At 44.4% G+C, this 27,085-nt stretch overlaps 5 protein-coding genes across 5 annotated transcripts; 1 reads left to right on the top strand and 4 right to left on the bottom strand.

Moving 5' to 3' along the window:
• On the bottom strand, positions 1–3,099 carry LOC128723052 (E3 ubiquitin-protein ligase CHIP). Its single transcript, XM_053816757.1, has 5 exons — positions 2,977–3,099; positions 751–1,091; positions 533–638; positions 367–423; positions 1–298 (listed from the first exon to the last, which is right to left on the bottom strand). The coding sequence occupies exons 1-5, from the start codon at positions 3,094–3,096 to the stop codon at positions 56–58; spliced, it is 867 nt and encodes a 288-aa protein (XP_053672732.1). The 5' UTR covers positions 3,097–3,099; the 3' UTR covers positions 1–55.
• Positions 3,100–4,232: 1,133 nt separating this feature from the next.
• Positions 4,233–5,816, bottom strand: LOC128725331 (MAPK regulated corepressor interacting protein 2). The gene is made up of 3 exons (XM_053819063.1): positions 5,685–5,816; positions 5,050–5,353; positions 4,233–4,739 (listed from the first exon to the last, which is right to left on the bottom strand). The coding sequence occupies exons 1-3, from the start codon at positions 5,690–5,692 to the stop codon at positions 4,590–4,592; spliced, it is 462 nt and encodes a 153-aa protein (XP_053675038.1). The 5' UTR covers positions 5,693–5,816; the 3' UTR covers positions 4,233–4,589.
• A 1,572-nt stretch (positions 5,817–7,388) lies between these two features.
• On the top strand, positions 7,389–13,644 carry LOC128725190 (DNA topoisomerase 2). The gene is made up of 5 exons (XM_053818914.1): positions 7,389–7,403; positions 8,049–12,074; positions 12,155–12,277; positions 12,401–12,730; positions 12,825–13,644. The coding sequence occupies exons 1-5, from the start codon at positions 7,389–7,391 to the stop codon at positions 12,897–12,899; spliced, it is 4,569 nt and encodes a 1,522-aa protein (XP_053674889.1). The 3' UTR covers positions 12,900–13,644.
• Positions 13,645–14,891: 1,247 nt separating this feature from the next.
• On the bottom strand, positions 14,892–16,137 carry LOC128727124 (60S ribosomal protein L7). The gene is made up of 4 exons (XM_053820991.1): positions 16,086–16,137; positions 15,640–16,016; positions 15,368–15,560; positions 14,892–15,276 (listed from the first exon to the last, which is right to left on the bottom strand). The coding sequence occupies exons 2-4, from the start codon at positions 16,014–16,016 to the stop codon at positions 15,013–15,015; spliced, it is 834 nt and encodes a 277-aa protein (XP_053676966.1). The 5' UTR covers positions 16,086–16,137; the 3' UTR covers positions 14,892–15,012.
• A 431-nt stretch (positions 16,138–16,568) lies between these two features.
• On the bottom strand, positions 16,569–25,547 carry LOC128727600 (glutathione hydrolase 1 proenzyme-like). The gene is made up of 6 exons (XM_053821530.1): positions 25,540–25,547; positions 20,606–21,406; positions 20,013–20,438; positions 17,755–18,558; positions 17,248–17,676; positions 16,569–17,168 (listed from the first exon to the last, which is right to left on the bottom strand). Exons 1-6 carry the CDS (start codon positions 25,542–25,544, stop codon positions 16,649–16,651), a joined length of 2,985 nt encoding a protein of 994 aa, XP_053677505.1. The 5' UTR covers positions 25,545–25,547; the 3' UTR covers positions 16,569–16,648.
• Between the last annotated feature and the right edge of the window lie 1,538 nt (positions 25,548–27,085).

Below are 27,085 nucleotides of genomic sequence, written 5' to 3'. Positions count from 1 at the left end.
GCTAAAATCTGTTAAACACAGCTGCCTAGTAGAACTAGTACACCACTCCGCACGCTTAGTAATCCAGTGCCCATTCGTTTTCCTGCAGGAACGCATCGACGACTTCCTTCATCGAGTAATTCGATATCAGCTGGTCTTGTGTGAGTTTGACTCGTGTCACCGGATCGAAATGGCCCACCCGTTGCAGATGCTCCTCGATGTCCTTTCGCTCATACGTCATGCCAGAGGGTGTGATTACAGGATCGACCAGCAGCTCGAAACTAATCTTGCCACACAGATAATCAGGTACTTCTCGTTTCTGGAACGAAAAAAATCAATATTACAATCAAGAATCTTCCACGTTTTCGCTCGCGCTTTCTTTCTTACCCGTCGCCGGTCGTCCACCTTTGCGAACATATTGTTTAGTTCAGTCAAGTGATTTTCCTGTAAAAAAAAATATGGAAATGTATCGAATCAATAAAGGCAGTTAGTAACTGATATGATTTAACGAAAGCAAGCCACCAATAATGAAATAGCTTCCGAAAACACTTACGCTTTCTAGTTCGATCTCATTGGATTTCTCCTTGAGGGTTTCCTCGTTGATCGTATCGTCCACTTTTAGCTTGGCCAAACGGTTTTCCATATCCTCGTTGATAAGTCTATCGAGAAGAGCGAAAGGTGCAGGCAATTAAAGTTTAACAGACCTTGGAAAGGTTCTAAAATAACAGCACCAAAATGATGGTACTGTTTTTTACTCTCCTGTTCACCAACCTGTTGAGATAGGATTGCAGTTTGATCTCCTGGCAGATGCGTTTCTCCTCCTGTATGTTCCAGCGTTTCTTCCGCGCCAGGCGCAGCTGTGAAGCAATGTCATCACCGAAGTTGAGTTTCTGTTCCTTGGCCAGATCATGTGCCCTCTGCAGGTGTTTGATCGCTTCATCGAACGAGTCCAGTTCCATCAGGCTGAGCCCTAGGAAGAAATGTCCCTTCACCAAATTCGGGTCCATGTCGAGCGCACGCCTGCAATCGCTGCATGCCGTCTCCCAGCGCTTCATCTTGATATGGCACAGGGCGCGATTGGTGAAATAGGTTGCATTTGTAGAGTTTTTGATCTAGAGAAGAAAATGAACAAAATAAATATATTTAATACAATATCGAACACCACACAGGATGAATTTAAGCGGCCTCTACATGTCTAAAATTGGAAAATCCAAAGCAGATAAGCAAGGAACGTTAAAAAGAAATCAAATACTCCTACACGCGACAGCGACACGTGCACTGCTGTCGTTGCACGTGTCCTACTATGATGTTACCGGCTTTCAAAAAATTCGAGGGGGAAACATTGGCGTAGGTCAACACTAGCCCTGCGAAACTAGTAATACAATGTGCGCGATCATGTCGCAGGGTATGCCGACAAAAATAAAGCCACATTTTACACCCAAAGGTGTCTATTTCCAATTACCTTCAACAGTCACAGTCCATCGGTTTTCTTTTCTTTGTCGTAAAGGTCTCAGGAGTAGAGAGTTCAATGAAATACCAACAGCTCAGGGGAGTGATTTTGTTGAAGCTTTTCGCGACAGTGAGCGTAGGGGCATGATTTTCACGTTGTAAGGATACCGTAGCAAGAAGGAACCCTGTATCAACTTTAATCCAATTAGAGTAACAACCATTTCTCGTTCCTCTACAGCTTAATATTTCATTCATAAATCGTAGATAACGTCACGGGTTTGCTTGACGGCATTCGTATGTTCCAATAAGGGGATTCATGTTTAATCTAATTGCGCCCACCGTTTCAGAAACAAGGAACTGAATACTCTTCAAATCCGACAACCGTACAGATAACATATACAGAACTATAGGCTTTGGAACATTTACTGAAAATGAAAAAGCTGCAATCAATCAATTTGCATGCGCCACAAGCATTCATCTGAACGGCTGGATATTTTACTGATCATGCCAGTTGTATTACCAACTATCTGGACCATTAACTGAGCTTCTTTACATCCGACAAGAGTATATGGTCCATCGCTATATGGAACTCTACTCTGTCTAATAGCCGAACCTTTCGTGGCAACGCATGGCTTCGATGCTGGACAAGATTTTCTGCACACGTTCTCTTGTTTATCGGAAGTTGTAAATCTGCACAAATTTCTGATGCTGTGCTTTTCGTTGGCCCAATATGAATTCTTCGTTTACCTTCCGTAAGCATTATATTCCCACCGGCTTTGTCTGTAAGGCGAACATAAGAACATAGTTCTAGAACAGACATTCTGAGTATTCTGATCAGGTCAATTGCACATAAAATAGGTCAATTGATAGAGAAGTTCGGCAAATATTGTGAAAAAAACAAAGTTATGCTATTCTTTTTGGGCTTATTGACTTCACTTAAAGTAGTTTCGACACTTGCATGTTTTGGTTTTTAAAGTACAAAAACTCAGTAATAATGCAATACTTAAAAATCCATACTAATAGACACAAACACCCATATCCATACTTTGTTCGACGATGAACATAATTTTCAGCAGCCTTGCTATTGCCATGGAGCAACAGAAAAGCATCTTATCGATAAAACGATAACCTTGAAATGGGTTAAAAGCCCACTCTAGCACGCGTTCGTTCCGTTCCTCTCGTCTGCTCTTTCGTTGACCCCAAATTCGTTAGTTCTTAGCAGGCAATGCTGGACCTATCCCTATTTAAACTGTGTTGAACGCTCGTGCTGAGTTCTATATGAAATTTTTGCATGTTTTTTCTTCAACTCTTTCACATAAGGTTTCCCATGGACACCAACATAAAATTGCACTCGATTCCAAGTTATTGACATCAAATTGCACTCGATAAGTGTGTGGAAACGCGACCCTATTAGGACAGGGGAACAGATACAAGCATTTAATTATCTGAGTGACGCATTATAGATTTTTTTTGGAAAAAAAATAGAAGTGAACATTGTTTCAAGAGATGGTCGGCCAATACTTACTACATGATTGGGACAATACTTACAATCGCTTTCGTATAGAGATTGACGGCATCGTCGTATTTGCGTGCAGAGAAAAGCCTGTTTCCTTGATCCTTCAGCTCAACATCCGACAAGTTTGCCGTTGTATACATATGCTTACTCATGTTGCTGGTGCTGACGAAAGGCACCTTTGTTTTGCAGCTTCGAAAATTCTGACCTATCAAATCTCTATGGAGACTGACAACAATCATGTACGTCTATTGCGATAACGGCCGAATTCTCTGCTGTACTGTAGCACAATCAAGAAACATTGATGCTCGAGTGACTTCGTTTTCCTTTTGCACTAGCTTAGCAACCCATACATATCGAGGCACGGGCCATCCAGGGCAAGAGGTTGACACTTCACTGGTTGGAAATGTTGTGGATTAGTATGCACTGCCCTTATTAGGACTGAAACACGAGGCGGTACGCACGGCCACGATGTTGCAATCTAAATAACAGATTCACAAATGCTGCTGCATTTGCTCGTACGATTGAAGTAGGTTTGTAGTGTTTCGCACGCACAACAAATAGCCACACACTAAAGATTGTCAATTTCTTTATTTGCAAGTGTCAAAAAAAATCAAAGTGCACCGATACAAGTCCGGTTCGTAGGGTATTATAGGACCATCATCCTGGCTGCCATTTTGACAGTAAACGAACAACAAATCTATTTGAAATTTTCGGTACAAATACAGAATTATGCTAACTTAAGCTTCCATGATTACTGTTTTCATTCGTACTAAGCATTATAACTCAAAAAAGAACTAGATGAAAATGGATATTCCTTTTTTTTCGAATTATATTTTATTACACCGCCAATCCCTTACAAGCATCATTCTTACACTCGCAGCCTCCTCTGCTCAGCTTTTGCAGAAATGCTCATTACACGGCTTTCATTTCCTGTTTGCAACTGTGAATGGTACTATTGGTTCCATATAAATTATTCAACAGAAGTAAACTAGTAAACAAGATGGTTTTCACTATCCTGTTGGTATCGATTTGTTGCTTGTGTACTGAGTTCGAATTGTAAACAAAGGTCGAAAATAATATGCATTCGCCCATGAATTCGCTCGCCGGCTTCTTATCATCTGTTACCCCCACGCATTACATTGCATATCTTTTAGGGTTAAAATTCATGCTACCTTTCATCCTTTTTTTCCCTATTCGCCTTAATCTAACGCCTTACCCCTCGCATTCTCTCACACTGCCTTGTCCCGTCGTGCAATCAACTGATTTCCGTAAACAAGAATAAAAGATATTTAGCAAAACATGTATATTAAAAAACGAAACTCAACTTTAAAAGAATCGTTACAGAAACTGCTTCCACCGTACACAGTTTTCACAAATATGATAGTATGTAATACCACGATTGTTAAAATAGAAAGGAAAGTAACTAAATCATTCAAGTAATGTCAATTTTCAACATGATCCTTCACGTTTTTCTACATTTGAGGTAATGCAGATTTCCTCAACGACGATTTCTAAAACGACCCGTTACTGTGAGTATGGTGGGGAAAATAAAAAAGGAGGGAAAGGAGTAAAACGAACGACGGAGTTTTCCTGTTATCTGCGACCGAATGGGTCGAGCGGCGTAATGCGTTATCCTCCCGTTCACTCATTGATGTCCGTGGGAGCCGATATTGAGCTGATGTACCAACCGCTGACCCCACCAACCTTCTAAATCGAATGGTGTGAATCCGGACAATCGCGGCTCAAGTACGCTCTTGTAAAATTCTGGTGCTTTCTGGCTCTTGTCGTTTGTTATCTGCAATGAAGTGATACGCGCTATGAGTGATGGCGGTCCAAAGGAAAGAAGGTTATGCAGACTATTTGCTTCAAATATTCTATTGAGCGATTGAGGCATAAGCAACAAAAAAACATTTTCCACAAACCATTTACAAACCCGAGCCTTCACCATGAAAGTGAAAGTTTGCAGGTGTTAGTTGAACATACGGCTGTCGAAAGCCAGCTTTGTTGCTTCGCGAAACGGCGCTTCAATTACAGTTGACCTCGATTCGCTTCTGTGCTTAGCAAAATCATATGCCACAGGGGAATTCCATGGGTGCGATACTTACACTATGCCATGCCTCATTTATGTATCGGATGAGCTCGTCGTGCTGCGAATGTTGAATCTGGTGCTGGTGCAGCTGTTGATGGTTCGGCTGTAGAGGGTGCACCTGATGCATCACCGACGAAGACGGAACTGTGGCCGGAGGTGGCGGTCCATTGCCGCCATTGCTCATCATCACGCTTGCAGATGCCGAAGGCAGGGTTTGTTGTGTTTGGTAGGGTGCATGGTTCTGTGGATGCATGTCTCTGCTGGACATTCCGCCCGGTCTCCGCATAGTGCCTGGTGACATGGACATAGCTCCTTGTCGGCTGGTGAAACGGAAGAAAGAACGAAGTGAGAAGGTGGAGGCAACGGTATGTTCAACCGTAAACAAATCGACTAAACAAATAAACGCTAGAGTAAAATGCACGCACGAACACACATACACACACACTTCCTCCCATACGCTAAATGCACACACCATCGCGGTCACTGGTATCCCGCGTCCATTGTTTCGATTGTGCCAACACGTATGCGGAAGTGCATTCCAACATTTTTCCTCCTTCCTTTCATCATCCGATTTCTTCAACCTATTGACATAACGTTCCTGCTCTCTTTCGCATCCTATCATGAGGGCGCGCACTTGGCGCACATACCTACCGATCCATATTTCCGTCGATTTGGCGAATCGAAGCCTTCGATTAGATCACACTGGGGGGCAGGAGAACCGCGAAAAATGCCTGTCCTTCAAACACACGATGGGCACCAGCAAAATGTGACCCACTGTTTTCTTTCCACACTACTAAACAAGACGGCGCTTTCCCTGCAACAACTCACTCTGCCCGCCTTCCCGTTTTGCGTTAGATGCTTTCGTACGCGCACCAATGACGATCTGGATGACGGTGATGATGGACAGAATTGTTTGGTCGCTGTTGTTACTGGAGCGCGGCCTCAAACGACGCCAATGACGACGCACCGCAGTACAAATTAGTCTCGAACAGAATTTTGTTTTGAGGTTTTGCGTTTATTCCTAGCTTTTGCCTCTGATTGAGGGTAAAACAGAAAACGAAAATAAAACCCGAAACAGGTCGAAAGATTTTTACCCCTTTTCCTTTTTATCCTTCTTTGTTTTGACAGCGTAACCCAAGCTTTATGTCGAGCAGTTTTCGATATTCGCCAGTGGTTAAACTTGATCTCATCGCCAAATAAAATGTATATGTTTTACGTTTAAATTCATATATTTTAGTCATTTCCATCATGTAAACAATAAAAGAACTAAGTGAATTTTTACTCTTTAGTGCATGATCTACACATTGACGAATTGTCTTTGAATTATCACGCTTCTATGAATAGTGCAGTAATTCTACGAGTAAAACGTAATGGCAGTTTAGTTATTCTTAAATTATATTTCTTTTGCCAATAACCTTTACTTTAAAATATTTTTAAATCGTGGATTGTCACCGAAACATTTAGAAAATTTTTTCAAGATAAAACTGAACTTTAAAAGTCGCCGCCGGCGGCTAACTTATTTTGGCATTTGCGAATTCAAAGAAGTTTTCAAAACAGCGTCTGTTTGATAACGGTAAGTCAATTAAACTAATCAGCGGATTCCAGCGAGCAAATATTACATTTACATCATTTATTTGGAAAGTGCAATGTAATCTGCTTTGATTTATTCCCTCGTTGATATGTAGGATTAAATATATCTCGCCGTTTGTGGCTCGCAGACATATTCGTTTCAGATCACCGGGCTAAAATAACAGCTTTCGGCAATTTGCTAACCATCAGTCTGACAGTTCGGGCCAAGGGTGCGCGCTCTTTCGCACTACCGGCGTCACAGAAGCCACACGAAGGTGGCACTGTTGTGTATGCGGTTTTCATTCACTTTTCGTTCGCTTCATCGTGCAAAAGATCACTTTGGTACAGTCTCGTTCGCATTTGCTACAGGCAAAGATAAGTGTTACTGTTATGTTAACAGCAAAGTAGCCCCGGATAAGCTAACAATACCGTTGAGTTAGACGCAAAAAATCAAGTTGGTGTATGATTTCCACATACTACAGACTGGCGTAGATCAGGTAACGTTCGCCATTTTTCATTGGTTTGTATTTGATGACTTATTTTGAGTTATCCGTCTCCTCTGCCAGGTGTGTGTTTTTATTGCGTTTAAACATCCCAGCCAGTGCGCTTGGGAAGTTATAGTGCGTGTTATTCGTGTAATTCTGGTGTTCGAGCCAGCACTGACAACACTAGCTGATTCCTTCGTTCGCCTCATATCAAAAATCTATTGGTAGCCGAGATACAGCAATTATACGTGAACTGACGTAAAAATCTGTGAAGCAGTGTGTTTGTTGAAAGACATCGGCCATGGCGGACATTCGGGTAAGTAGAAAAAAATCAGAATAGTTCTTTTTCGACAAAATTGCTCGTATTCAGTTTTTGCATTGTACCAACGCGCTACCGGTAAATCCGCCGCCAATCCATTGTGGCGGCAACTTGTAGGAGTTTGGCCAGATAGCTAGATACTTTTGCTTCCGTTACAAACATGGCAAACAGTTACGATGCATCAGATAGCGAAGGTTTTTCCATTAACATGCTCATGGGACAGTGAAAATTCGCTCTATATAACAATACTGTAAGCGTTTTGTCCTGTTAGGTTCGTTTTGCGGTGGAATTTGTTTTAGCCGCCATTTTTGTGTTGGACGCTTTTTCGAGCGGCTATTACTATCCTCTTCAGTCATACGCGCAGTGTAGGATGCGTGCCGCCTCTGCGATATGGGATAAAGCGAGATAGTACGCTACGATGCCGCTCGTGAATATTGTGTACCCGTTTGATAGAACATAAACTGCAAAAATGATCAATAGCCGGAATCGAATGTAAAAAATATAGTATTCAGTGTATTGTTCGAAAATTCAATTGGTTCACAGTATTTAATATCGCAGTATTTATGTTCACACACTGCTTGTTAAAAAAAACCCTGAATCACATATTCGGATATTAATTTCTATTCCAATTTTTAATTTTAGACAATGTTTGCCGCGCAGCAAAATGGAGCACAGGCTGCCACTTCGAGTCCCAAAATTGGTGGTAAATCGATTGAGAAGATTTACCAAAAGAAATCTCAACTGGAGCATATTCTCCTCCGTCCGGATACATATATCGGTTCGATCGAGCTGTTACGAGAGCAGATGTGGGTATACGATGTGGAGTTAAAAAAGATGGTCCAGAAAGAGATCTCATACGTGCCGGGATTGTACAAGATTTTCGATGAGATTCTCGTGAACGCGGCAGATAATAAGCAGCGGGATGCAAAGATGAGCATGATTAAAATTGAGATAAATCAGGAAACTAATACCATCTCGGTGTGGAACAACGGCCAAGGTATCCCGGTGGTAATGCACAAGGAAGAAAAAATGTTCGTACCGACGATGATCTTCGGACACTTGTTAACCTCTTCGAACTACAACGACGAGGAAGAGAAGGTAACTGGTGGCCGAAACGGGTATGGTGCGAAGCTTTGCAATATTTTCAGCACCAAGTTCACGGTCGAGACCGCTACGAAGCAATACAAAAAATGCTTCAAGCAAAGTTGGGGTGACAACATGTCTAAGGCCTCCGAACCCAAGATTAAGGACGATTTTCACGGAGAGGACTACACCAAGATTACGTTTTCGCCCGACTTATCCAAGTTTAAGATGGAAAAACTGGATAACGACATTGTTGGTCTGTTGTCTCGGCGAGCCTACGATGTGGCTGCTTCGACACGTGGAGTCACCGTCTTCCTGAACGGTCAGAAAGTGCCGATCAAGTCGTTCAAAGACTACGTCGAACTGTTCCTCAAGGATTCGACCGATGATATCGGCGTCCCAGTGAAAGCTTGCTTCGAAACCGTCAATGAACGCTGGGAAGTGGGAGTGGCCATATCAGATCGCGGCTTCCAGCAAGTATCGTTCGTTAACTCGATAGCCACTACAAAGGGTGGTCGTCACGTCGACTATGTGTCGGACATGGTAGTGAAGCAGTTGATCGAGGTCCTGAAAAAAAAGAACAAAGGCGGTGTGACCATTAAACCATTCCAGGTCAAGAACCACATGTGGGTCTTCATCAACTGTCTGATCGTCAATCCGACGTTTGACTCGCAGACTAAGGAAAACATGACCCTGCAATCGAAAAGCTTCGGTTCAAAATGCAACCTTTCCGAGAAGTTTATTACAGCCGTATCGAAAAGTGGCATCGTTGAATCGGTACTGCAATGGGCCAAATTTAAGGCTCAAACTGATCTTGCAAAGACGTCCGGTTCGAAGAAATCGAAAATCAAGGGCATTCCTAAGTTGGAGGACGCCAACGATGCTGGTTCGCGCAATTCATTGAATTGTACCCTCATCCTAACGGAGGGAGACTCAGCCAAAACGTTGGCTGTTTCAGGGTTAGGAGTTGTTGGTCGAGACACGTACGGTGTTTTTCCTCTGCGAGGTAAACTTTTGAACGTCCGCGAAGCTACGCATAAGCAGATTCTTGAGAATGCTGAGATCAATAACCTCATCAAGATTCTTGGCCTGCAGTATAAGAAGAAATATCTAACGATGGACGATCTGAAGGCTTTACGATATGGAAAAGTGATGATTATGACCGATCAGGATCAGGATGGGTCCCACATCAAGGGATTACTGATAAATTTTATACACACCAACTGGCCGGAGTTGTTACGTTTGCCCTTCCTGGAGGAATTCATAACGCCGATCGTAAAGGCGACGAAAAAGAATGGCGAAGAGCTGTCTTTCTTTTCTCTGCCAGAGTTTGAGGAATGGAAAGCGGACACTCCCAACGCCCACACGTACAACATAAAGTACTACAAGGGTTTGGGTACGTCCACGTCTAAGGAGGCCAAGGAGTACTTCCAGAACATGGAACGACATCGAGTTTTGTTCCGTTACGAGGACACCGGAGATGACGACTCGATTCTGATGGCTTTCTCAAAGAAGGCTATCGAACAACGTAAAGAGTGGTTAACGGCGCACATGGAAGAGTGTCGCCATCGCAAGCAGGTCGGTTTACAAGAGCGCTATTTGTACACGAAGACAACAAAACACGTTTCCTACAAAGACTTCGTCAATCTCGAGCTAGTGCTGTTCTCCAACGCCGATAACGTACGATCGATCCCGTGTGTGTTGGACGGCTTGAAGCCCGGTCAGCGGAAAGTATTGTTTACGTGCTTCAAGCGTAACGACAAGCGCGAGGTGAAGGTGGCTCAGCTGTCCGGTTCAGTCGCGGAGATGTCCGCCTATCACCACGGTGAGATGTCCCTGTGCTCGACGATCATCAATTTGGCACAGAACTATGTCGGAAGCAACAACATTAATCTGCTTTATCCGGGTGGTCAGTTTGGTACACGCCTTACGGGAGGAAAAGACAGCGCTAGCCCGAGGTACATCTTCACGATGATGTCCGCTCTGACGCGCCACATTTTCCACCCGCTCGACGATCCACTGCTGGAGTATCAGAACGAGGACAATCAGCGCATTGAACCCGTTTGGTACTTGCCAATTATACCAATGCTGCTGATAAATGGAGCGGAAGGTATCGGTACTGGTTGGGCGACTAAGATTCCTAACCATAACCCGCGTGATGTGATTGCCAACATACGACGTATGCTGAACGGGGAAGAGCCCAAGGTGTTAACACCGTGGTACAAAAACTTCCGTGGCATCATCGAAGCAGTCGGACCGCATCGATACATTACTGCGGGACAGGTGTCGCTGTTGGATAATGAGAAGATTGAGATTTCCGAACTGCCCATCGGCACCTGGACGCAGACGTACAAGGAAAATGTATTGGAACCGCTGCTGCACGGCAATGACAAGCAGAAGGCAATCATTTCGGACTATAAAGAGTACAACACGGACACCACGGTGCGGTTTGTGATTTCCTTCCTAAGCGGTGAATATGCGAAATTGTACGCCGAAGAAGGTGGATTCCATCGGGTGTTTAAGCTCACCAGCTCCATCTCAACGTCTACGATGAACGCGTTCGACGACAAGAACTATCTCAAACGATACGCCCACGCGAACGACATATTCTTAGAGTTTTACACGATCCGACTCGAGTACTATGGCAAGCGGCGAACGTACCTGCTCGGCATGCTGCAGGCCGAAGCGGACTGTATGTCTGATAAGGCACGGTTCATCATGGAGAAGTGCAGCGGTACGCTGGTGGTTGAGAACAAGAAGCGTAAGGTTATGATAGACGAGCTCATCAAGCGCGGCTACCGAGCGGATCCGGTCAAAGAATGGAAAAGGCGTATCCAGATGGACGAGCAGGAAGAGGATGACGGTGATGGTGAGGAGGACGAGGAGCAGCTGGAAGATGTGAAACCCGGAAAATCGTCGGCGAAGGGTGGCAAGGCTCCAATTGATCCTGAGAAAGCATTCCAGAAGCTCACTGATGTGAAAAAGTTCGATTACTTGCTTGGTATGAGCATGTGGATGCTGACGGATGAACGAAAAAACGAAATACTGAAGCAGCGTGACATGAAACTGGCCGAACTGAAAGCCCTTGAAGCGAAAACGGTGCAGATGCTCTGGATTGACGATCTCGATGCTCTGTCGAAGAAGCTAGACGAGGTGGAAGATAAGGAACGGTTGGAGGCGATCAATACCGAAAAGAAGCTGAAATCTTCTATGAGCAAGACCACTGCTACGGGTCGTAAGATGACCAGCAATCGGAAACACGCCATCGATGAAACCAAACCGAGCGTGAATGCGGAATCTGTGCAATTCCGTGTGACGGAGGAGTTGTTTAAAAAGTTCGAAAAAGCAGCAGCATTGTCAGCGGGAGTCAAGGTGAAGAAGGAAAAGAAGGAACCTGGTGAAAATGGGGATGGCGGTGAAATGGATGAGTTTGATGCATTGGTTGAAGGAACGGCAGGTGCCGGTGGTGATGAGAAGCCGAAACCGAAACCGAGGGTTAAGAAAGAACCTAAAGATCCGGCGGCGCCCAAGGCACCACGAGTGAAGAAGGAACCCGCCACGAAGGCTCCTGCTAAACGAGGACGTGTAAGTTGAGAGATATGATAAGCAAACTTGAAAGTACTTTATATGATTTACCTTCTTTTCTATGACTATCTCGGAAACAGAAGAAGAAGGGTGCTTCATCAGATGAAGATAATATGTTCAACTCGGACATGAGCGGAGACGATTTTTCGTCACCTCCCGTACCGGCCCGTGAGAAAATTGGACGGCGCGCCGCAGCTGCCAAGGTATTTGTTGTTAAGTTCTTCAGTCTCTGCCTTTCTTCGATAAACTTCTTTTGTTCGCGCTGGAAGACAGTATTGAGTATTATCGAAAGTGTTAACTATATGTATGTTCTACTTTCACATTAGGTAAACTATTCTGCACTGGCTGGTAATGATGATGACGAGGACGACGACTTCAACCGTTCGGATGACGAAATGTTTGACAACACGAACGCGGGACGATCGAATACCGCCGTCCGTTCTGCTGCTGACGATGGCAGTGATGTCGAGGTCCAGGCACCAGATCTGAACGCCATGGTAGAAATCATTGATTCAGATTCGTCACCGGTGAAGAAAGCACCGGCCAAAAAACGTACTCTTGCACCGAAGATGGCAGGCCCAAAGGCCGCCGCCGGACCTAAGCGTGGCAGAAAAATAGCTGACAGCAGTAGTGAGGCCGGAACGCCCGTCAAGAAGGTAAGCCACGGAACATCGTAGAACATTTGATGGCAAACATGCGTGGAATGTAATATTAATCTATTTCCTATTCTCTATCAATAATACTTTGTAGAAAACGAAAAAGAAGAGCTACAACACTTCCAGCGAGGAAGAAAACTCCCCAACTGATGATGATTCGGACTTCTAAGCAACCCCCACCGCGCACAGCGAGACGAATCCCATTAGTATTTGACCCGTCGTGGGACTTGGCGTAAATTGAAGCTGTAAATTGCATTTCAGCTTATGCAAAAGGGATTACCCAATGTAGCCTCGTAGGGCATTTTTTTTAAATTTGATACACTACCTATCCATACGACGTGGAAAAGGGAAGGTACTATTCGATGAAGGAGAAAAGAAAGATACTGGAGGGGATCTATTTAACGGCATAGTTTTAACATACCTTTTTCCTAGTAAAACACTAATGCTAGGCAATGAATCAGCTACTTGCTAAAGGTACCGCAGCCAATCGTTGTGCGGGTTTTCTGCTATTTTCTCTTGTAATGTTAGATGAGCGTAGCACTGTACGGTTTTTAGTGAAAATTGACACTAACTCTAAACCGCTCTGCTAGTGAATTAGCTAGCGAGCATTAAAAATCAGTGATAGCTTCGTTTCTTACAAACGCACAACCTGTATCACCTTGCTACCAACCGTTGAAATACGCAAAAACGTAACATGTATCCAACGCATTATCCTCATCGACTTGGAATAGGAATGAAAAACGTCGGGAGAGCAAACTACATCGTCGAGAGATGGTTAGAAGATAGGAAGTGAGTGATTATAATACCGAAAATATTAGTATTTAATCTGAACGTATATCTAAATATATTACCGTAAATGGACACATGTACAATTATCTTGGATTGGGATTTTTAACGTTGCGAAGAAGGGAGTATAGCCGTATTGAAATGGCATATTCGTTGCGCCGTAGCCAAGGATATTCCATTAGTTTCGTTCTTTTCTAATAGCAACTTCCAGACTAAGGAACACTCTCTTATTTTTTTTAATAAACCAAGTACTGTAGATATTTTTAACATACCTTTGTGTATCATTTCTTTCCAACAAATTTAAATAATCGATGGCGACTTGTCATCCATTCGCATCAAACCCCACGGAAAAATAATCTAACAAATGCATCAAGGATATCAGATGTCCGATTCTCATTAGAGATCATTAATCTTAGGGGTTTCCACAGTTAGACTTAAGTAAATGCAGAGCTTTTCTTTTGGCGACGAAGCAACCAAAGGAGCACACGTGTTCGAATGGCGCCGTCGTTTGCTAAAACCCAATTTAGAGACGGCATTCGTACAATAGCTCATCCTCAAACACTGCCATGCATATTGAGGCAAAAACAGTATTAAAACAAAAAGAATAAATAAAAGAACCCATTGGTCGGTATCTCACTGCTATTGTTCGTATTCGCTGAGATGGTCAACAAAACGACACGCTCGTATACCGAAATATTTCATAGAATAGGTTAATGTTCCTGTTTGGAGTTATCGGATGCTGCCCACAAATAGAGCAGATCACATTTATAACCAACAATAACAGGAAAAATATATCAGTAGTTGATCATCATAATTAAAGCAATGAATCAGAACCATTAAATTAAGATATGTTCAACTGCTTTCAAGAAATATTCCAGTTTTTAGGGTCTTTTTAACTCAGTTCTGTAAATTTTAAAACAACCAAAAATTTTGGCAAGGCGACATCGAAACCGCCCACTAGATCCATTTCTAGCTCGTGTAGTTCCTCAAGACTTCTAATATAGAGGTACGTAACACAATTACGATTAATTGCTAAGAATTGCTTAGTACATAAGAATTCATCGTCCTTATTAAAAAAACATGATTGATCAAAGTTTCACTTATTGCAGCAACAACAAAGAATGTAAATTTTGCTAATGCACAAACATCATTAAATGCTACTCGATGAATCAAACAAGAAGTGAGATCGGCGAAATGGGTATTTTCATTCTAAAGCCAGCACTGCAGATGGACTGTGACTGACAATAGCACAACGTTCACAAATATACAGATTTGCTCGACTGTACCAGCATTCGGTCCACTTTTTACCGAAAATCATCACAAGCGACATATTCCACACCTTGGCCGAAAAAAACACTCGATTCAAAACACTGCATTAGTTTTGCACCTTTTTTTGTCTTTTCTCTTCTCATTTATTCCACTTATCGACACAAAAACGACGGACGACCGAAAGGAGAATTTGTTTTTCACTTCGGCTGTTTTGCCGGTCCACTATTTTAGACCATCCGCTGGATAAGCTCGTTGATCTTATCTTCGCGGTTGCCAAAATCACCACCCTCGACGTAGTGGTTGTTCTTCTTGCGCCAACCGCCCGTCGGCGTGTTCAGCTTGAACGGCCACAGGAAATTGCTCACCTTCTTGAACGACGCACCACCGGTGTAGATATGATAAACCATGTCCTCGACGCACTGCAGCCGGTGTCCTCGGAGCTTACGTTCAATCACGAAGTTGTCCGTGATCGGAATGCGGCTGTGTCGGTGCTGGAAAGGGTTAGCAAAACGAAATAGAACGTAAATTAAGAGCTTGAGACACCAAAAGGTCTGGGAGGGGACTCAACGAAACGGAACATACCTTCACGAAGCCACGCTTATAAATCAGCTGGCGAACGGACTTCAGCGATGGATAACCGTAGGTAATGTAAGGCTCTGCAATGCGAAGCATGTTCTTGGTGGCTTTGTTCAGCTTGATGAACGTGCCGTTGTTGATTTGACGCAGGCGGAACAGCTGCAGCACCTTACGCACCTTCGGGGCCACCTTGTTGATACTGCGCGGGAAAAAAATGGCACCATCGTTAATGGTTATGCATTTTGCTCCAGTGCCACCAAGGCGTTTCCGACACTCACCCACGGATACGCATGACGAACGCAACCCTAGGTTCGGCCGGGATGTAGATGTTGCCCTTCGCCTTAGCGATGCGAGCTTCATTGACGACATTCTTCTCTGTCTTCAAATACTTCTTCTCGTAGCTTGCAGCACGGAGAAGATTCTGCTTGCGGCGCAGCAGACGCACGGCACGGATCTTACGCCGGGCAACCACCACATTCGGACGCTGAGTGCGTTTACCCTTGCCAATCTTCAGCCACGATTCGGGCACCACGGGCAGCAGCTTCACTTTCTTGCCGGCTACCTTCGGCTTCTTCTCCTTGACGGCGGTTTTACCATCTGCCGGCTTTTTCACGGCTTCCTTCGCCTTGGGGGCAGTCTTAGCCTTATCAGCCATCTGCGAGACACCAAAAATGTGTAGTTAGTGATGCTATTTCTGGTAAATTTGTCGAGAAAAACAATACACCTCTCCTATCTTCAGCACGTTGTACGTCGAAAAGACCGAGTTAGAAGGAAGTTGTCATGAGTTGGTAGCACTGATATTTGACAGCTGGTTTGCTGACAATACAAACCGGATGACAGATTGCGACGTCCAAGGTGAATATAAGACACGTTTTGTTTTTGAAAATTGCGCGATTAGTGCCATGGATGCGATTTATCGTTAAATTGATTATTACAACGCAAACTATTTAACCGAGTCAGCCCGGGATAAGGCTCACTGTGGCTGTTGGGAGGAAATGCCTTTCAGCTCACAAATAATTATTCAAATCTAAATATGGCTAGGATGTTCTTAAATAAATAACCATAACAATAACGCAAATTCTTGGATGAACTTTACTTAGGGTGAAAATTTGCATAAAACTCTTCAATTTTCTTTACTTAAAAGATAAAAATATATGAATAATTCATCCAATCAATCAACTCAAGTAGATACTTTTAATATTGCAATTTATTTCTGGTGTATTCTACAAATACGTGGAATGCCATGAACGCGTTTTAAACATGTTTTTTTTTAAATCTTCCTCCTAATCACTCTTCTACTAGCTCCAAACTACCACCACGTCGTGGGTCAAAAGCCGCTGTGACCGTATAATCAATTGGATCCTTCACAATGCCTGTAGCAGCGGCAAAGCCAGCGTCTGGTGTTTTTTCCTTTACGCGATGGCCTTTTTTCCTGAGCCCCTCGAGTATGTCTGGTGAAAATCCTGCCTCATAGTCAACCCACATCGGTGCTAGTTGATGGTGCAGGCGCTTCGCACTCATAACCGTATGAAGATCCTCTCCGAATACTAGATATCGGTAGATCATAACAGCCGTAGCACTAGTGATACGAGATCCTCCCGCACCTCCCAAAACCATTCGCACGGAGCCATTACGATCGGTAACGATCGTCGGTGTCATGGAGGAAAGTGGAATCTTTTGCGGTGCAATAAAGTTAGCAGGCGATGCCGGCAAACCATATGTATTCACTGTACCGGGTATAGAAAAGTCATCCATCTCATCGTTCAGTATAATTCCGGTTGATTGTGAACGAATTTTGGCTCCAAGTCTGAATAGGAACAGGCAGAAAAAAAGCATATTAAACAAAATATTTTCAATAGAGCGATGATTGCAATAGATAATCGTACAGATAGTTTATGGTGCTTGTCGCCGATACAGCATCTCCGTTCGGCGCCAGTACACATATATGTGCAGTTCCTTTGTCTTCTACATCAGCAAACTCAGCGCCATAGTACGCAAAATCGTCGTGTGTCCGCTCGTCGCTGATCAGTGTATCTCGAATGTGAGCCGCAAAGTGGGGATCTGTCAAGTTGCGGATAACTGCGATCGATTCCGGTGTAAAGACGGGATCTCCAACACGCGTGCGCATACCGTACGCAAACTTCATGCTTTCTACGATACGGTGCCACGTGAGGGGGTCCTTCAGATCTGTGTGCTTGTAGCCATCCAGAATGCGCAGCATAAAATTCTGTATGGTTCCACTACCGGGAATACCGATGGAGTGAACCTGGTCGCCCATTTGCAACGTTACCGTATCGGGAGTCTCCCAGCGAGGCCTAACAAAGATATGAGATTGATTTTTTGATGTATGTTTCAACACCTCGGCCACGTGCACTTATTTTATGATACTAAACCTGTAACTCAAAAAGTCCTCTACTTCGATAACGCTTCCGAACGACTTCAGATCTTTCATTAGCTTTTTGAGTAATGTCCCGTCGCGACTGTACAAACTATCAACACCTTCCGTTGCCACGACTCGTAAGCTTTCCGCCAACCGAAGCCGTTTGATCTTATCGCCTTCTTGCCACGTGCGATTGGTTGCCGGGTTTATGAAAACCTCTCTCATCGATGGTTCCGCGTAAATCTGAGATTCCACGCGTTGCAAAATTCGGCTTAGGTACGGTGTGACCAGGTGGCCTCGCTCGCAAAGCTCAATCGTCGGTTGTACCAACGAGGCCCACTCAAGCTTACCATACCGCTGATGTAGTTCCCAGTAACCCTTTAGCTCGCCTGGCACTGCAACGGTTAGTCCTCGCTTATCCCGTCCTTGTTCCGTCGCGTCCCTCAGCATGGTATGCTCGGAAGCTGCTGGTGCCGTTTCTCTTGCATTCAACGTTTCAACCGTGCGATTCCGGTGATGGTATATTGTTAGCAGAAAGCCACCGCCCAGGCCCATGCTTTGTGGACAGGTGACTCCTTCGCAAAAGAGCGTCGCTATAGCTGCGTCTGCGGCTGATCCGTTGAGACGAAGGATCCGAGCGCCAATCTCCGCACATTCGGCACCGTTAGCAACAATGGCACCGGTGTGATGGCGCACGGATTCCCTCAGCCGTTCTTTGGAAATATTGCCCTGTGTGGACAGCACGAACACGACCGTCAGGATCGTCAGGATGATCGCCGCGATCAGCAGGGTAAGGATGGTTCTCCGTTTCATCGTGCTTTGCGAAGTAATTTAAGGCGACACACTATCTAATATCTTGCGGACAAGAAAACGTTTTGCATTATTCTATTTATACACGGCAAAACACTCGATGCACCCACCGTAAAGAAGCGCGATCTTAAAACTGACCCGGGAAGCTACATATGTTTAAGCCATAAGTTAACAAAAGCGCAAACTTGCATTCAAACTAATTTCTCTGCGAGTTTAGTTAGTGAGCACCCTGGCACATTCGCCACTACACTACGCTGCTTTATTGACCAACAATTGGAAGGGTGTGTGAGTAGATGTATGGAAGCTAGGCTCCCATAGACGCCGCTACTGTTGATAAGCCCCCGGGGAAGAGCAACCGATGATGACCCAGCCCAAGCTACGCGGTTGTCGATGTTAGAAGTAATGGTTACTTAAATACATGAAAACGTGTTACACACCGGGTGCTTTGGGTGGATGAGATAGACGATTATGCATGCGGGATGAAGCAGATGAACCGTCGGCAAACGCACAATCATTGTGCTGCCAGACTTACGAAAGTGATCCTTCCAATGCCGCCAAACGAAACACGCTGCTGAACGCAAAATTGCTCTTGAATAGCTCATTTTATTATACAAAATTGTTCACTATAACGATTTACAACTTGGCAGGCAATAAACAAATATCCCTAATACAAGGCAAGCATTCGGTACGAACGCGAAGGTTTCGCTTCCCTGAAAGGAAAGCACCTGGTAAAAACTACACCCTTCTACTGCTAGTCCTATCTGGCGTGTTATAATGACGCAACAACAGCTATCATGCAACTCGCGTCTCCTCCGGGACCGTTTCAGGCCGTAAGGATCCCCTAATCCTTCAATATGGCGATGCTTCCGGACCTCCTCGGGTCGTACGTGGCTTCGATGAGATTGTCCGCGTGGCGTACGATCGCAGTAATGGCGGCGAACCCACTGTCCGATGGGGCCTCGTTGCAGATGTGACCCCGAGCCTGCAGTCCGGCGATAACATCCGGATTGAATCCTTTCTCGTACTCCACCGACATTGGTGCCAGCTGGTGGTGCATTCGGGGTGTGTTAATGATCGTGTCAAGCGATTCCCCAAAAATGATGTGTCGTACGATCAGCTGCAGCGTAGCGGTGGTGATCCTTGAACCCCCTGCGCTTCCGGCTACTATTCGCACGTTGCCACTCGCATCCGTCACGATCGTTGGTGACATCGATGAAAGGGGTCGCTTGCGAGGGACGATATAGTTGGCGGGTGATGCCCGTAATCCGTACGCGTTGATTACGCCGGGTGTGGAGAAATCATCCATCTCGTCGTTCAGCACGATTCCGGTTGAGGTGGAGCGCACCATGGCACCCAGGCTGTAGGAGACGACAACGGTTGTGGCAACGTCAGGCAAAATGTCCAACCAATGCAGGATAAGGGAGGATGAAAAAATCGTCTGGGCAGGTCCCAAAAACTTACACATAGTTAATCGTGCTCGTGATCGACACCGCATCTCCGTTAGGGGCGAGTACCGCGACATGAGCTGTACCATGATCCTCCTCGGAAGAAAATTCCGCCCCATAGTGCTTGTACTCGGAGTGAGTCGCATCGTTCGCTATTGTTTCGGCGATGTACTGGGCGTAAGCCTTGCTGGACAGCTTGTGCAGCTCCTCCTCGATACCCGGGACGAAGGGCGCATCGCCAAGGCGGGTACGCAAGCCGTACCCGTGTTTAAAGCTCTCCACGATCCGATGCCACGACAGCGGATCATTTTGCCGCAGATCGTCGTAGTTATCGAGGATGTTAAGCATGTAGTTTAGCACGGGTCCACTGCCTGGCAGCGGGATCGAGTAGACATGACTAGACTTTCTAATACTGGTCTGTGACGGGGCCTCCCACCGTGGCCTACAATGCAGGATCGATCGAAGATAAACAGACGCAATCGTTAGCTGTAGTTTAAAACCCCTTTCACGAGCATGACGAGATTGAACTCCTCTACAAAGGCGTTAGCTGTACTAAGTGCTCGCTCTGCAGTGGAGTTCAATCGATGGTGGATGAAAGCCGTTACATACTCATAGTTGTAGAAGTCGTCCTCGGTGATGATGCTTCCGAATAGTTTGAGATCGCGCATTAGCTTCGGCAGGAGTGTTCCATTTCGACTGTACAACGCGTCGACACCCTCTATCGCGATCACCTCCAGCGTGTCGGCCAACGCAGGACGCTTCAGACGGTCTCCTTCGCGCCATGTTTGTTGCGTTTGCGGGTTGATAAAAACGTCTCGCAACGTCGGTTCGTCCAAGATGCGCTGCTCGCGTCCTTTCAGTATCCTGTCCAGGTAACCGGTGACCAAGTGACCCTCACGACATAATCGAATTGTAGGCTCGACAAGTGTCTTCCACTCAAGCCGACCGTATCGCTGATGCATCGCCCAATATCCCTTCAATTCACCGGGCACGGCAATCGCGAGTCCACCCACCACCGACGAGTGATTGAGGAACATGTCGCGTGTCGCAGCAGCCGGTGCCTCTTCGCGGGCATCCAATGCGATCGATTTGTTGCTGTCGCGGAAGTAGATCGTAGCCAAGAAGCCACCACCAAGACCCATGCTTTGTGGGCAGGTGACACCTTCGCAGAACATGGTCGCGATGGCTGCATCGACGGCTGAACCGTTGCGGCGCAGTATGTCCTCGCCAATGCCAGCACATTCGATGCCGTTGGATGTGACGGCACCACCTGTGAGGCGGACTTGTGCCACTGCGGCATCGTCATCATCTTTTGAACGTAAACCGAGCACTAGACCGAGTACGAGGGCGATGATCACTAGCGTCGCCGCTACCGACAGTAGCAAGAGCTTTTTCTTATTGATATTCAATCTGCAATATGATACCAGACCAAAAACCGAATTGAATTCCTCTTCAGATCCTTTATGAGAGCGTCGCAAATCAAGGATATGAATTGAAGCTATTTAACAAGCGAAAGGAATAAACAGGCTGTTTTTATGCACCCTGAAAAAACAAAATTCTGAGCTGGGAGGATTGAAACTTCGACAAAAGTAAAAGATAAAAGCAACCTGCATGAATTGAATAAAGAGACTTCCTTCCGCTTGGAAAGCTCTTCAACATATTGCGAAAAAAGTAATATGTTAAGTGTTATAAAATGTTTGAACAAATCAACAAACGTTATCAAATGATAATGATGACTAATAGCAAAAAAAAAGATTTATCATTAAGCAGATTTTGCACTAATCTAGACGGTCAAGTCGTGTGCTTGTTTAACACAATCAAAATATGTTTAACACAACTCATAGACATATGTTTTACAGTGCGTAAAAATATCACAAGTCATCATGAAACAATTACGCGATAAAGAAGGCAATCAACTCGCAACTTCATTGCCTACTCAGTTTCATAGTATGCATCACCGTACCAAAACACTCATGCACAAAATTTCCGCTTTTAGATACACTTGTAAAAGGATGTTGTAAAAGACATACATTCATCGCACAGGTACAGCAACGTTTAAATCAAAGCATGTCCTACATTCTTTAAATGTAGCTTTACCATCTCCATTAGTTTGCAATTAAAGATAAGCCGATGCAATTTTCAAAACGCACACGTTATTGATTTAGGGGATCGGTTGGGACTTTTCCGACTCGCGCCACTTCGAATGTTGCGGAATTTTTGCGCCACAAAAAAAAAAACAGCAATAAAAATAGATAATTCCCACTGATAAGTGGGTATATTCCGGCAACGAGGATGCTTGGTAGAAGAGACACACTTACACTTAATAATGAAGGGTGTCATAAAAAATAACGCATAACAACGGTGCAGTTAGCTTTGCTCAGAACTGCGAGCCCAACGGTGGGTAACCGAGTTAATCTACCCTGAAAGCGTGGTTTAAATTGCCCATCCCACTCCAGAAGGTGCAACGAATGCTAAGTAACACTTCTAAAGGACAGCTTGCAAACTTCACCACACTAGGGGTGGCTTTGGGTAAACCAAGGGTGGCCATTTAAACACCCGCTTGTTGCCAGCTTTTAGAGCGTCTGTCCAAAACAATGCCAACCGTAAATGATGCTTTGGTGATATGGCAGCATGTCGCTAATGTAAAAGTACTCCACGTGCTCCCTCTCGGCGTATATTTGCCGGCGTGGTGCATGACGGTATGTACGTGAGACAATTGTATAACAATAAAACTGAACCACTGTTGCTAATTGTTGGTCAGAACCGCCACACGGTGGGTTACCGCGGCTAATTAGTGTGTCTAGAGGACAGCAATTACGGGTAGAAGGGGAACGGTTGAAGCACAAAGTGTGGCCGCTTGTATCGCAGTACATGTTGGCACTCCGATTTGGGGCTTCTGGAGGATCTGGAGTAATAATTAGCCAAATAAAAAAAAAACTCTGAAAAGACTACATAAAAAATAGCTCATGCAGTAGACATACGAAAATTGTACCAAGAGTGAGCTACGCTGAGACGGAGATATTTTGTACGTTATTCATACGATATCGTAAGGTCATCCCATACCGCAAAAGCAAAGGAAGTTCGAGACCAACGAGGCACTATGTAATGCTTTTCACTTGCCCTTGCACGATATCAAATCGATGCGAACGTATCTCTGTATTGTCGTTCGTAAAAATCAAGATCGCCCCTCGGCAGAGTTCTCCTCCGGGGTTTCCCAATGTTTTGTGTCTAGGTCGACAGTAACGTCTTAAACTATACTCAGAATCATCTAACACGTTTTAAGTGATACTTTGTCTGATAAAATGCTCGTCGACAGCGGTTGTACAAACAGACTGACATTCTAGCAAATTTTCCGACGAGAAGTGCCAGTCTTATCTTGTTTCCCGCTCGTCGTTTTCAATTGATCTCCGTTTGGCACACGTAAAAAAGCAGACACACCCGAGACCGCAACAGTTTAGTCAACACGGCGCTAAAGCCATTCTCCCGTCGCTTTAATGCAGCCCAATTGCAATGCCAATTGATTGGTTGAACTAGTCCTAGTTTCCGGTGCGTCCTGGTCCTCGGCGTTCCCATTTTGCACGACCTACGTCAATTAAGCGAACGCATACAAGCACACGAGCGGGCCGTATATGGCGCGGGTGATTGATTTCGCTACATTTGGTTTGAAATGTTTTGATTTGCCAAATAGAACGAAATGGGCGTTGAGTGTTTTTTCTTTATTGCTTCTTTCCTCTTCCGAGACGATTAGAACATCCGCCTCGAGCGGGCAGTACGGCAGTTTGCGCTTGTTAAATGGGTTTGTTTGCTATTTTTGAGGTGCTTTTTATTGTGCACCATTTCTTCAATTATCGCCTATTTCGTCAATTCCCATTCAAATAACGAAAGGACTCCGCGCCGCGTGATCCTTAAAGTGTGTCGGTTGCTTCACATCCAGACACCGGCGGGCGCTCGTATCAATCAGTCACGGCCACAAGGCGATCTTACGGCCGCATTATTACGGCAAATGAGAAGGAAAGAAATATGGGGCAGCGAAAATAAAAAAAAAAACAACATTGCATAAGCTGCGACTGCTGATGGACGGTTTGATGTCCGTGTCGCGTGCTGATTGGCCCACCAAGGCAGTTATGCTTCAACAGCTGGTCGCTCATATGCTCGTTTGCTTTCCCTACGATGCTGATCACACACGCCAGCATGATTTGCTTGCTAGGCTAGGCTGATCGTTATGATCGGTCCCGCTCGGTCTCTTGCTATCTCTGGTCAAGGCTGACATGAGCAAAGGTTGATCGCGTACCTGTGTAGCTAAAAAGCACATGCAAATGTACTATACATACACTAATTGTCTGTATGCTGTTCGGTTTTTTTTTTGTACAATTCTATTATTCCCATTCATAGCCCTCCCCACAAGCTAGGATGAATGATGCTCGCCGTCGTGACCATCATTACCGATAATGTATTCATCGCCATGGTGAAGCACACAACGGAGACGACCTCCCTGGCCCTTTCTCGGTTCGTGTTTTGCCGGGAAAAAGAATACACAATTCAGCAAGGCATTTTCCAGCCATTTTTTGTTGTTGCAATTCGTAATTTGTGAAATTTGTGCCAAACTTTTAGCGATTCGCTTAGGCAAAATCACCGGTTGTTTCTCCCACCCCCCATGTTCACCGTCCTTCCCAAACCTCGTCTAAAACCATTCTTTTACAAAACTAACGACCGTGTCGGCAAAGATATGGCAAATCATCGTGCACAATGATTCTCAAATACCGGATTACAGCACGTCATACGCTGAGCTCGCTTAGATAAACTCTAACAATCGAGTACTGGCGTACGACAGCGTTATCAACGGCTATAGTATTCAGGAAAAAAAGGGTTTAACTTATTACCGGTTATTATTTCTGTTGGGTTATCGTCACCGAGTTCGGGTTGTAAAAGCCCATCCCGATAACATCGAGCACTAGTACGAAACGAGAGGGATGTTTACTCATGACGAAGTGGAACGTCGACGCTCACGTTCACTCGCAGGAGCGCGATTTAATGAAGTTTTTAATGGGTCCGGTTCTTACTTCGAATAGTAACCGCATATGTGTAGGCTAGATAGGAAGGAAAAATTTCCTCCGCGGTTTCGTACTATTGTAACGCGATGGTGATGAAGGATAAGGTAATTGAGATGAAGTTATCAGCAAACAGTGCCTTTAAGGAAGGCATCCCCGTGCATGCTAAATAACTGGGTTAAATAAAGGCGGCCCGCATGGTCGGACTCGCTCGTGATCGTTCGCAAGAAGATGTGCATCGTGTTTAGTAAAGTGCGACAAAGTGAAGGAATGGGTGCCTGCATGTGCAGGTGCAACGGAGTTCGAGTAGTGGTGGTCTACTGATAGAATCTTGTCAGCCGGGATATGGAAAATGGAGAAACACACAACCGTAGAGCGTGCAGAACCTGTCCACAAGCCTGCCTGCGTGAACAAAGGTTTGTTCAGGTGCGAGCCGATGCGGTGTTCGTTGTATTTTGCTAATTTTCAGTCAAGCTAGCAATTGAGGGCACTTACATCATTTTTTTTACACCCACGGGGCGCTAGGTGGTCGAAGCCAAAAATACCAAAATGATTGCCAGAGGCAAAATAGGTGATTACTAAAAATCACAGCACAGAGCTGGAGCAAAGCTCACAGCTAGAATCACAACACTGGTGTTTTATCACTTGCAGCACTGGTGGTCCGTACGGGCGGCAAATCACAAGGAGATCAGCTTAAGTATCCAAACCCAAAAATTGTAGCAGAATTGGACGAATGTCTGTGAAGTCTGCCTCACAAGGAACACGTTGGAAAATCGATCACTCCGTAGTAAAACCACATCTCTCGCAAACCGATGCCGAACCTCGTCTGAAACGACTGATAGCAGAGCCCCGCGATATGGACCGCCTAATATACTCCCGCGGCCGGAGAAGTATCCCCCGTCGGGACACTAACACAGTGAACAAGCAACAGCCCGGTGGGAGCACTCGCGCATTGACGGAGATCGCGAGGAGCATCATGCACTCGCCGTACGTAAAAGCTGCGGTGGGGTTTACTATAAGGGCAAAAGCGATCTCGATCTCGCGACACAATCGGTGGCAATTGTTTAGGAGACAGCATATTAATTATCTAATTGTCGACTACGGTTCGAATAGAAGCGATCGGCGGCATTTGATAAAGGATCGATTCGTTTATTAAATACACTAAAAAACAGTCGTCAATATAAAACCATTGATAAAAAAGAAAGAAAACTGCAAATAGAACTGTCTGTGTGATGATGAATTTGGCATAGCTATAGATCGTGCAATGTTTCTTGAAATTTTGCAGTTAATTAACACAATAACTGCTAAATCCTGAAAATACCAATCGAATTTAGGTATTGTACTGTTTGCGGTGTGATCTGATTTTGATATTTTACTTTTTTTAGGGCATAGTTGATTGATCATCATTGATATTACAGCATTTTTCGCATGAAAATAAAAATAATTTAAACCTACTGTTTGATATGAAATGTGATACGATAATGTGATAAGAAGCGATTTAATGAAAACACATGGAACATAATCCACATATATATCTGCTAATCTGCGTGTTTTGGAAATGCGTTAGCTTTTGTTACACCATGAATGAAACCCTTTGTAAATCATATACATTGTAAAGAATTCTTGAATTATTTATCGGTTATTAAAAATTCGTAAACTTTCACTAGTAAGTAAATATGTGATATTCGATCTTAACACCTTTCTTTAAATCCTCACACATTTATGCAATGTTATCTAAACCAATTAATACATAACCAACCATAAATAATACGCGAAAATAGTAACTCAATTTATATTTAGGTGTATCTTATATTTCCATTGCAGTATACCACACCATAAAAATTTGTTAATAATATTGTAGAAAAAAGATCGTTCTACCACTTACCACGTGTACTAGTTGCACTACAATTGTTGCAATCACATTTAATAGACTTTTGAAAAGTTATGTAAAAGAGAAGCTACATTTCAATATCAAATATAATATAAAATTAAATCACTATCAGAAATACTTGATAAATCGGCACGAATTATTGCAATTTGT

Source organism: Anopheles nili, chromosome 3 (genome assembly GCF_943737925.1).
Source record: "Anopheles nili chromosome 3, idAnoNiliSN_F5_01, whole genome shotgun sequence".
In the NCBI taxonomy this organism is placed as follows: Eukaryota; Metazoa; Arthropoda; class Insecta; order Diptera; family Culicidae; genus Anopheles; species Anopheles nili.
The sequence above is the reverse complement of the archived record's forward strand: the minus strand, read 5'-3'. Positions and strand labels throughout refer to the sequence as shown.

Excerpts from the sequence above, each read along its gene's own strand:
- LOC128725331 (XM_053819063.1), bottom strand. Across the intron at positions 4,740-5,049 it reads TAAATGAGGCATGGCATAGT|ATAACAAACGACAAGAGCCA; the intron begins GTAAGTATCGCA and ends ACTTCATTGCAG.
- LOC128727600 (XM_053821530.1), bottom strand. Across the intron at positions 18,559-20,012 it reads ACGAGCACGATTAACTATGT|CACGATGAAACGGAGAACCA; the intron begins GTAAGTTTTTGG and ends TACTTCGCAAAG. Across the intron at positions 17,677-17,754 it reads GAGGACTTTTTGAGTTACAG|GCCTCGCTGGGAGACTCCCG; the intron begins GTTTAGTATCAT and ends TATCTTTGTTAG.
- LOC128723052 (XM_053816757.1), bottom strand. The coding sequence starts at position 3,096 with ATGAGTAAGCATATGTATACAACGGCAAACTTGTCGGATGTTGAGCTG. Across the intron at positions 1,092-2,976 it reads ATCTCTATACGAAAGCGATT|ATCAAAAACTCTACAAATGC; the intron begins GTAAGTATTGTC and ends TTTCTTCTCTAG. Across the intron at positions 299-366 it reads AGGTGGACGACCGGCGACGG|AAACGAGAAGTACCTGATTA; the intron begins GTAAGAAAGAAA and ends TTTTCGTTCCAG.
- LOC128727124 (XM_053820991.1), bottom strand. The coding sequence starts at position 16,016 with ATGGCTGATAAGGCTAAGACTGCCCCCAAGGCGAAGGAAGCCGTGAAA. Across the intron at positions 15,561-15,639 it reads TTCGTCATGCGTATCCGTGG|TATCAACAAGGTGGCCCCGA; the intron begins GTGAGTGTCGGA and ends TTTCCCGCGCAG. Across the intron at positions 15,277-15,367 it reads ATAAGCGTGGCTTCGTGAAG|CACCGACACAGCCGCATTCC; the intron begins GTATGTTCCGTT and ends AACCCTTTCCAG.
- LOC128725190 (XM_053818914.1), top strand. Across the intron at positions 12,075-12,154 it reads CTCCTGCTAAACGAGGACGT|AAGAAGAAGGGTGCTTCATC; the intron begins GTAAGTTGAGAG and ends TCTCGGAAACAG. Across the intron at positions 12,278-12,400 it reads GGCGCGCCGCAGCTGCCAAG|GTAAACTATTCTGCACTGGC; the intron begins GTATTTGTTGTT and ends CTTTCACATTAG.